General features: G+C 32.0%; 1 protein-coding gene across 3 annotated transcripts in view; it reads left to right on the forward strand.

The window, feature by feature from the left end:
- Window positions 1–9,482, forward strand: part of LOC106880021 (lysine-specific demethylase 6A) — a 168,017-nt gene that overhangs the window by 102,115 nt on the left and 56,420 nt on the right. For all 3 annotated transcript variants that reach the window (XM_052968091.1, XM_052968094.1, XM_052968099.1), the window contains one exon: window positions 5,939–6,059. In XM_052968091.1, the coding sequence (XP_052824051.1) occupies window positions 5,939–6,059 (121 nt within the window). The remainder of the gene's footprint in view (window positions 1–5,938; window positions 6,060–9,482) is intronic.

Here is a 9,482-nt window from a genome sequence, read left to right on the forward strand (position 1 = left end):
TGTCTGGAAAGAGGTGTGAGTTGGCAGCAGGGAGCGCAACGAGCCGTAGAAAATCAGCCTAAATAAATTATTTTTGACCCATACAAACAGAAAAATAGATGTTAAAATGCTGATGATGATGAATATATTTTTACTAGATTATTTGTTAGTCCAGCATGAATAGCACAGATATTGTAGATGTAAAAGAAAAAAATAATTTTCAACTTTAAGAATTGGAAATTGGAAGGTTCAAAGTCTAAATTGTGGAGGTATTCTCTCTCTCTCTCTCTCCCCCCTCTCTCTATCATTAAACGTATATGCTACATAAAGTAGAATTGTTGAGTTTTAAAAGGAGAAAAAGTTCACAATGTGTGGTGTTGTAGTTCATTTCAATTTGTCTGAGACCAACTGATTGGTCAATAATTTCTATTCTTTCAATAGGAAACTATCTAGAATGGAATATTCTTTTGGGTAACAAGGAATCAATTCAAGTCACTGGTTCTTTGAAAATTAATTGAACTCTCAGGTAAACTGGATGATCATGTCATTCTGATAGAGAATAGTTCAGTGCTTTTCAGAAGATATTCATTACACATTTATTACAAGTACACCCTTTAACTTATTTAGCTATAGTTCAGTAGGTGGAACCCACATTCTTATTACCAGTCTGGCTTAACTAAACAAAATGCTATGAATGAAACTGTCTTTCAAAATCATGTTTTCATATTTTTTAAAAATCACCTTAACTCCTTGATAAATCTGCTTGTGATCCAAGAAGTGTGGTGATTGTTTCTTCCATATAAAATCAACATGCTTTTTGAGACTTAAAAATCAGAATTTTTTTTATGGCTGTCTCCTGTTTCTCATGATATAAAAATAATCTTGTACTGACTAACTACTCATACCATTGACACCTACAGTGCATTAAACTTTTTCCTCAATTCTGATTTTAAAATGGACTAGCATAATGTGGATTGAAAATAGACAGGCGTTTCAAATCTGGAAGTCTCTGCATATATTGGTTTCAATTTATTAAACTGTGGATGTCCTTGTTATTGTTAATCCCTATGTCTGCCATGATTGAGCAGACCTATGGTTAAAGCTATGTCCTGTGTGTGTGTGTGTGTGTGTGTGTGTGTGTGATTCATGGAGCATCAATGTTAAAATCATTCATTCATTCATATATATATATATGTGTATGTATGTTTTAATACATTTTAGTATGAGTCTTGCAATGAAGTGTGCAAGTAGGTATCTGTCAGGCCTCAGTTCTTGTTCCCTTCTGTTTTTAATAGTCTCCCAGGTTATAATGGAAGAGTTTAAAACTGTAGAAACTCCTAAACATTGACCTAGTTCTTATAACTGCACCTGCAGAAGATATAAAAGAGAAATTCCAGACATGAAAGTAAACCCTGCAATCAAGAGGCCTTTAACTTAGCAAAGACTAAAGTTCTAATTAGTAGGACCTTGCTACCATCAAGGAATCAGCTGTGTTTACTGTACAGAAAAAGAGTAGATAAAAATTCCATACAATGTATCCAGTACAGGTACCACATTTTTTGTAACCTTTGGTTCCAAAACCTTTCCAGATTACTGATTTTTCTGAATAAGTGTGGTCACCTCTAAATTAAACATTAAATTTACTTAAATATATTAAATGAAATACAGGTACCTATACATTAGTATAAATGATGCAAGTCTATTACTACTGTACCGTGCAAGGAACTATAAAACAATGTAACCCAATAAACTAGTCTGGCAACTTCAGGAATTTGAAGTTCTTGCTTATAAATTAGTACAGATTATAAGAGGTCCCAGACCATTAGTGTCCAGAAAGTCAGTATTGTACCTGTATAAACTATGGATGCACAAGAGATGTAGAGGAATCACAAGCCAATTAAGAGAATTAGACTTCATATGTAGTAGGTGAGCAGGAGCAGTTTGTTGTATAAGTACATGAAAAACAGATTCTTTCCAATCTCCAGAAAGCTAACCTAATTCGCAGTAGAGGTAGGTGTTCTGAAAGTGTTGTAGCCTGTGTGAGAATGGAATAGAAAAAGTTCAGTGAGCTATTATTTTTGCTAGTTACAAGGGGCCTTGCTCTCTCTCTTTCTTTCCTTCAGAGGGAAGAATTATTTGTATTAAGTGTCATGTGGCATGGTAGGAAAACATAGACCTTGAATGCAGAGAATTTATGGAGACTAGAAAGAAATGAAATGAAATGAAATTTGTAATGCTGGATTTGTAATGTTAGTGTGCATGAATGTTGGCACACAAATGAAATGTGGGAAAACCTGGATATGAGGAATCGGATGTAGTTTGTTGGTATGGATATGTGATATGTTTGAAGGGTATCAGTTCTGTAAAAACGTGCTGAGTGCTTGAAGTAGGTATAACTGATGGAGAGGAGTCTTAGAGGACATAGCACAGAATGATGAAGGCTAACCTAAAGATACTAAAACTTAGTAAAGTGGTGACAAAGGATCCCCATGTGTAATGAACACACAGTGTTGAAGATTTGCTCATTAGTGCAAGTATGGCAAACTGAATAATAAAATGGTGGTGACCAAAATGTATATCTCTACATCTGGGTCTCTTGCCCATTGTGTTCTTGTTAAGACTCTCCATCTCATGCCTCCTCCTCATTACCCTCTCATCCATCACTCAGCTTCTATCCTATTCACTGAACCATGCCACCTGTGTAATGAGGGATTGCAGTTGGTCTGTGTTTTCATTTTCTCCTACCACTACCACCTTTTTGATGTCCATCACTTTCTCTCTTACTATTGCCCATATTTACTGCTATTCATCATACTCTCTTTCATTATTCATTCTCCTATCACTCATGCCTTATACATCACATTTCCTCCTTTTATTCTTACTTCTGTTACTCCTTAATCCATGAACCTACCTCTATTCTCTCATCTTCTTACCCCATCACACCACTCTTGTCTTTCCATTTAATCCCTGTACCAGCAACTATCTCCCATTCCCGCCTCCTTTACTATTGTGTTTCTCCAATCATATTCTCTCTTGTTTCACCTTCTTGTCCTGATTCTTCATCTATTATCATTCTCTTATTCACCCTTTTGAGCAGATGGGAGTTGATATAGTAGTGATAACTCTTTGGTCTTCAAAGTGACATGGTAACTCCTTTGATGCTTGTGCCATAATAAAATACACCAAGTACACACTGGTGTGAGAAGGGTATCCTGACATAGAAACCATGCCAAAAAATGGAGTGTCAATGAGACACGGTCTTTGATATAGCTAAGAGAGCAGTAACTCCAAATAAAAACTGACTTGTATTATGACAACCTTCTAATTTGTACCAACATGAAAAGCAGACATAAAATGATGATAATTATAGGGAATTTATAATAATTTCTTAAGAATCAATTTTCTTTTATTTTGCTGAATTTGACATGCATAGGAGGGGAAAGGAATGAGATAAGCAAAATGTTGTTATACAATCTTCAAAAAGATTTGAAATCTTACAAGAATAAGAGAAAATATTTTTTAAATGATTAAACACGGTTTTTAAATATTTTGAATAGAAGAAAAATACAGGCATTTTGGAGGCTAGCTTAGATTTGGCTAAACGAGATATTTACATGCAAAACATCAGTTTTGTTCTATTTTCATAGAATTGCTTCACAAGAAGTAGCAAAAGGGGTTAGATGTTTTTATATATTTATTAAAATGAAAGGTGTGTAGACAAGGATTAACAAGGGTTGATACATGTATAGGTAGCATAAGAAAAAGAAAATATTGGTGCTACATAAATGCCAAAATAAGCTAAGAACAAAAGAATATATGGTAAAATTGGCCTCTCAGAAGCACTGGGTAGATGCAATAAATTATAATTAATATGAACCTAAGTAGCTTTTATTAATATATCATTTTCAAAAGTTATAAATATTTGAGAAAATCTTTTATCTAAGCCAATTCTATAATTTGTTAGTTTCTATAAGGGTTGTCCCAAATGTTATGTAAAAGTTGGCATAACCTTTTTTTATAAACTGGCATAATTCATTCAGATTGTATGTGTTGGTAGAGTAATTCTTCTGTACAAAAGTACTACTCAATATAATCTTCATGCATTTGTGCCATTGTTGAATTCATCTCTCAAATCCTCTTTGAAAAAGTTCAGGTGTGAACTGTTGTATGAACTTCTTCACAGCCATTTTCACCTTGTCTGTTTTATCAGATCATTTGTACCTAAATACTTCTTCACTAGACTTTACAGGTGGGAGTTGGATGAGACCAGATCCTGGCTATACAACCTGAATGGGAGTTTACTAACTAGCCCAATTTGCTGATTGCTTGATTTGTTACTAAAGATGTGTCATGCATTATCATTGTGAATGTGCATCCCTATTGCTTTCCTTACCTTTTTGAGTTTTTCCCATGTACTGCTTGCTGTTCATAGTACAGTTACATTCCAGAAAATCTGGGAGAATGACATCTTTGTAATCCAAAAATGCAATCACCAGGACTTGCTGTGCTGATCCTGAATTTCTAGGGCCTTAGAAAAGAGGTATAACACCATTCCATCAATTGAGCCTTCATTTTAAGATAGTAAAGGTATGGCTTCATGTCATCCTTTGTTACTAGATTGGTAAAAACATATCTTCATTGGCTTCCAGTGGTTCCAACAGATCAGAGCAAGCTTCCTTCCATCTCTCTTTCAAATCGAATGTCAACTGCCAAGGTACCTATTTTGTGTACACTTTCCAATACCCCAAATCATCCACCATTTTTGTTATGCATTGTCCCTTCAGTCCAGTTGTATAGCAACTTCATGGATTGTGATTTGTTTGTCCATTTGAATCAATTTATATATTTGTTGGTGATTTGTGTCAGTGGTTGCAGTTGATGGTTTCTCACTGTGTGGTTTGTCTTCTGTACTAGTTCCCCTTTCTTTAAATTTCATCCATTGTCTATTGATTTAGAGGAAAATTTTGTAAATTATCTTGGACCTAGTAAAAAAAAAAAAATGATTCCACACACATATATGGAGTATATCTTACCCAATTCCTTCATTTTTTATGGATTATTTCTTAGTTTTCTTAAAAATAAATATTTTCAGATTTGTTTTGATCCTTAGTCTGTAGATTGCAGATTATATTATATACTCGCTTGAAGCTCTATGATTCTCTTGGATTATACATTTTCAAATATATTAGATTTACTCTGTTAATTATTTAGCATTCAAATTATTCTGTTAAATGTGATGCTTATCTATTCACATTGTTTTGAATTAATCATCCATTTCATCATAGCTTTGCAATTTTATTGACATGATTGTTTGTTTTAGAATGACATTGTAGGTAGGTGTGAGAGGCCAGATCTAGCTAGTATGATAAAAACCGGTAAAATATTTTGGCCTGATATGGCCAGTTTAAATGTGCTAAACACATTTTCTTTAAGTACACAGTTAAGGCTAGTGATAGATATTGAAATTGTAACCTTTTAGTTTATGGTACAACACTTTGTCTCTTACTCAAAATATGGTTTAAATGCATTAAAAATATCCAATATTGACCCAGGGTCATACATTTTGGATTAGAGATGTAGTCAGTTTTTAATGACCTTAGTAGTTGTCTGGTACTTAGTTATCTTAGGAGGACAAAAGCAAAGTTATCTCAATTGATGGAATTTAAATTCAGAATGAAGAGAGGAAACTAAATACTATGAGATATTCAGATAACTAATATCCTTTCTTTTATTTCAGTGTTAATCTAAATAATTGTTATGAAGTTTTAAAGTTAGGTAATCTTTATTGATTTAGTGTTTTTACAAGTAAAAATACACAAAATTATTGAGAAAATATTTGAAAGTATTCTTTGAAATCATGTATGCTAATTGGAAAAGAATTTAACATCAATAAATATTATTTTCACCAAAGATAATTATAAGAAGCAAATTCTTACATATTTTTTTGTTTACTTTATAGGGCTATCAAGGCTTATCAGCAAGTTTTATACATCGAACCAGCATTTAGTCGAGCAAATGAAGTGCATCTGCGGCTGGGGTTGATGCACAAAATTTTGACTAATTATGAAACTAGTCATAAGGTAATTATTGTATGTTTTGTAAACCATTTTTTTTTGTTTTTGTTCCTTATCAGATGACTATATAACACGTTTTTTTTTGTCTTTGGTCAGTGAGTGTTATTTCCTATTTGCTTCTGTCTATAAGCCAAAAGAAATGACTACTATTCCTTTGCTTTTGTGACCTGGGCATCAGTGTTTTGAAACTGGCCTATTTTCCATTACATTTCAGACAAGTTCAGCACTGAGTTACTAAAGCAGAAATATCATTATATCAAATATTCTACTCAAAATGACAAATTTGCTTGTCAGTTTGCTTGACCATAACCACTTGGGTATGTCCCTTAGTGGCTGATAATATGTACATCTCTGAGCAGGAGTAGCTGGGGAGCAGCATAGCTGTGTGTTGAGAAGGATTCTTTGGTGTTTGAATAAATGTAACAAAAGCAAAGTTTGAAGGAAATATTAGCCATTTTTCATACTTTCTAGGGGTAAGCAAATAGGAAATAGCAGTTACTACCCACAGACAAAAATCATGTTTCACAGAGTGATTTATGCTCACTTGTTGATATGTATGTGTATATGGTTTCTTGGTTTTGAGGAGCTTGCTGAAGACGAAGATGTTTAGATCAGCATAATTACAGTTTTTATCCTTCCCTTTAACTACTAATATGCTGTTCCAAAGAACTTGTTCCAATTATTACATATTGTACAGTCTTTGCTCTCAAAATGTAGTGTGATACCTTGCTCCAGATAACTTTACAGAAGAAAACTGGAACCTAGCAAGGAAATCTAGATATTTTTTCATGTATTTTATTACTATTTTACCTAATCAATTGACTTGGCAGTTACCTTGTTGCCCATTCTTTTGCAATATTAAAAAGATGCATCTCTTTTGGACATTCCAACCAATTAACTTTGTTATATTCAAAGATCTATCATCTATCTGGTCCACTGTTCATACAGCATTTCTTCTAATCATACGTTTTTCACTTGCAAGAATGTTTTTAACAGCTTACAGTCCTTCTTAATAAGCCAATATGGTAAATAAAACTGGAACAGTATTCATCATTATCACTGCGTCATCATTTTACATCTGCTTTTTCATACTGGCATGGGATGAACAGGTTCAATTTTGAGACAGCATTTTATGACCAGATGCCTTAACTGTTGTCAATCTGTTAGTTGTCTGTTACAGTATGCAGGAAGATGGTGCATCTATTCATCTTTGAGTGGAAAAAATTCTTTCACCTCTTACATGTTTGTTCATTCTTTAGTTAATATCATCTTGTAGAAAGCCCCCAACTTCTATGTGGTTAAAAGTTTATTCTGAGGATTGGCTAGTTCCCCCCCTCTTTTCCAGAATTAATATTTTTCATGAGATGTTCTGGTGTCTTGTTTTACTAGAAGATACACTATGTTTCAATTCAAACCAAATATCTCCTTCACCTAACCATTCTACACATTAGTATTTTTTTATTAAATAACCTCATATAAAGTTTTCTTGTTTATTTAAAAGAAAGATCACTTTGTCTAAAACGAAAATTGTGTTATTACTATTAAAACAATCTTCAGCTAGTGATAGTGTAATTTAAAGTATTTTAAAACCATTAAAATACTTCATCCTTTTCATGAGATGAACATTTAGGAAGTATTTCATAATAGTTTCTATAAGAAATTAACTTACTTTTCCTTAGCCAAATGGTTATTTTTATGGCTTATTGATATGTGTGAAACATAATTTTAAACATAGGAAAAGTATATCCTATGCATTATCAATTAAACAACTTTTTCTTTTTTTTTAATATAAAATTTAATATTTAGAAAGAAAGAAAAACTAATTTATTTTAAATGTTACACAATATTAACTCATTAGAAGATAAAATTTATCTGAGATGGTTCTTGGTCCTATTTCCAACTTATTGAAAACCCACTCATAAAAGTGTATTCATAAAAAATTTTCTCTAAAATCATGTTATAGATTTCACAATAGTTTTAGGTGAAAACCTTTTAACTTATTTGCCAAATACCAGCTTAATATACAACTAAGAGGTATCTTATCAAATCCATCCAATCCTAATTTTTAAAATCTTGTTAGAAATATGATCTATAAAAGTATGAAATTCAAGTAAAACAATGCTATTATTAACAGCTATGGATTGTTCTTTGTAAAATAGTATATAACATTTTACTCATTTCGTTATTGGTATGTTATTTCAGTTTCTACTAGACACAGGGTATAATTATAGTTTTTTATTTATTTATTTATTTATTTTTTTACATCTTAATTGTATTTGAATTAGATGTAGTTCTACTCAGTTGTAAATCGCTCAAACCCATTTGGATGTTTCTTTTACAAAATCTTAAATTAATAAGTTTCATCCTGTTCGACTTGCCATTCCCATCTACTTGAAACATTTCTTTGATATCAATTCTGTAATCAGTTACATACTTAATGACATAAGATTTTATCATTGGGCAGCATTTATAGGAAAAATGATTTGCTTTGCAAAGCTTTCTGAAAAATGACATATGAAGAAAATGGTGGGGAGGGATACACAGCCACATGTAAAGTTGATTTTTTTTTAGGAATTGTTTATCATTAATGTCATCCCTAGCAAGAATAAATTAAAGAGACATTTTAATGAAATAAAATTTAAAATATTCATGATTAATTAGTATGTTTTAATTATTAATATACACTGAACATTAATAATATACATTGTTATTTAAATAAAATGCAATGATTTTTAATGTATATATTACATAGATCTTTTGTTAACTTTGTTAAAACCCAAACTTTTTTTTTTTATATACTAGGAAATTAGTTTGTAAAAAAATGGAAGGAGAATATGAAGATTTTATCAAAATATTTCTTGTTTGATATACATTTCTATATGCTTTCTAATTATAAATGTAGAGCGACTATTCAAAATTTACTTGTTTCTGAGCAAGGTATTTAACTCAGTCTGCTTGACTTCAAAACACAAGCTCCATTTATATTTCACAGTTGAGTAGTTTGCAGCAGGAATAGTACTCTGTTGTAAAATAAAATGGTCCTCCAAAAGCCATTGCACCTATGAAATGAAGATAAAACAAGAGAAAAAACAAGAGAAAAATCTAAGATTATCTTAATATATAAATCTGAAGTTGTGTGTTTGTGTGAAGCCTTTTTGAATGTTTATAGAAATCCACATTTTCCACTTTTTCGTAAATTCTTTTTACATCAATGGAATTTTCTCGATGTGAACTTTCCAGTGCAGTAATTAGATTTTTAAAATTCCATTTACTTTGTGTGATCTAAGGGAGATTTGGCTGTTGTTTCTAGCAACTTTTATATTTCATCTCTGCTACCTGGAACGCCATTCTTACACACGCGCTCAACATAAAAATATAGAGAGTAAGAGTAAAAGAGGGAGAGGGAGAGAGAGAGAAAGTGATACATAC

This window comes from Octopus bimaculoides, chromosome 1 (genome assembly GCF_001194135.2).
Source record: "Octopus bimaculoides isolate UCB-OBI-ISO-001 chromosome 1, ASM119413v2, whole genome shotgun sequence".
In the NCBI taxonomy this organism is placed as follows: Eukaryota; Metazoa; Mollusca; class Cephalopoda; order Octopoda; family Octopodidae; genus Octopus; species Octopus bimaculoides.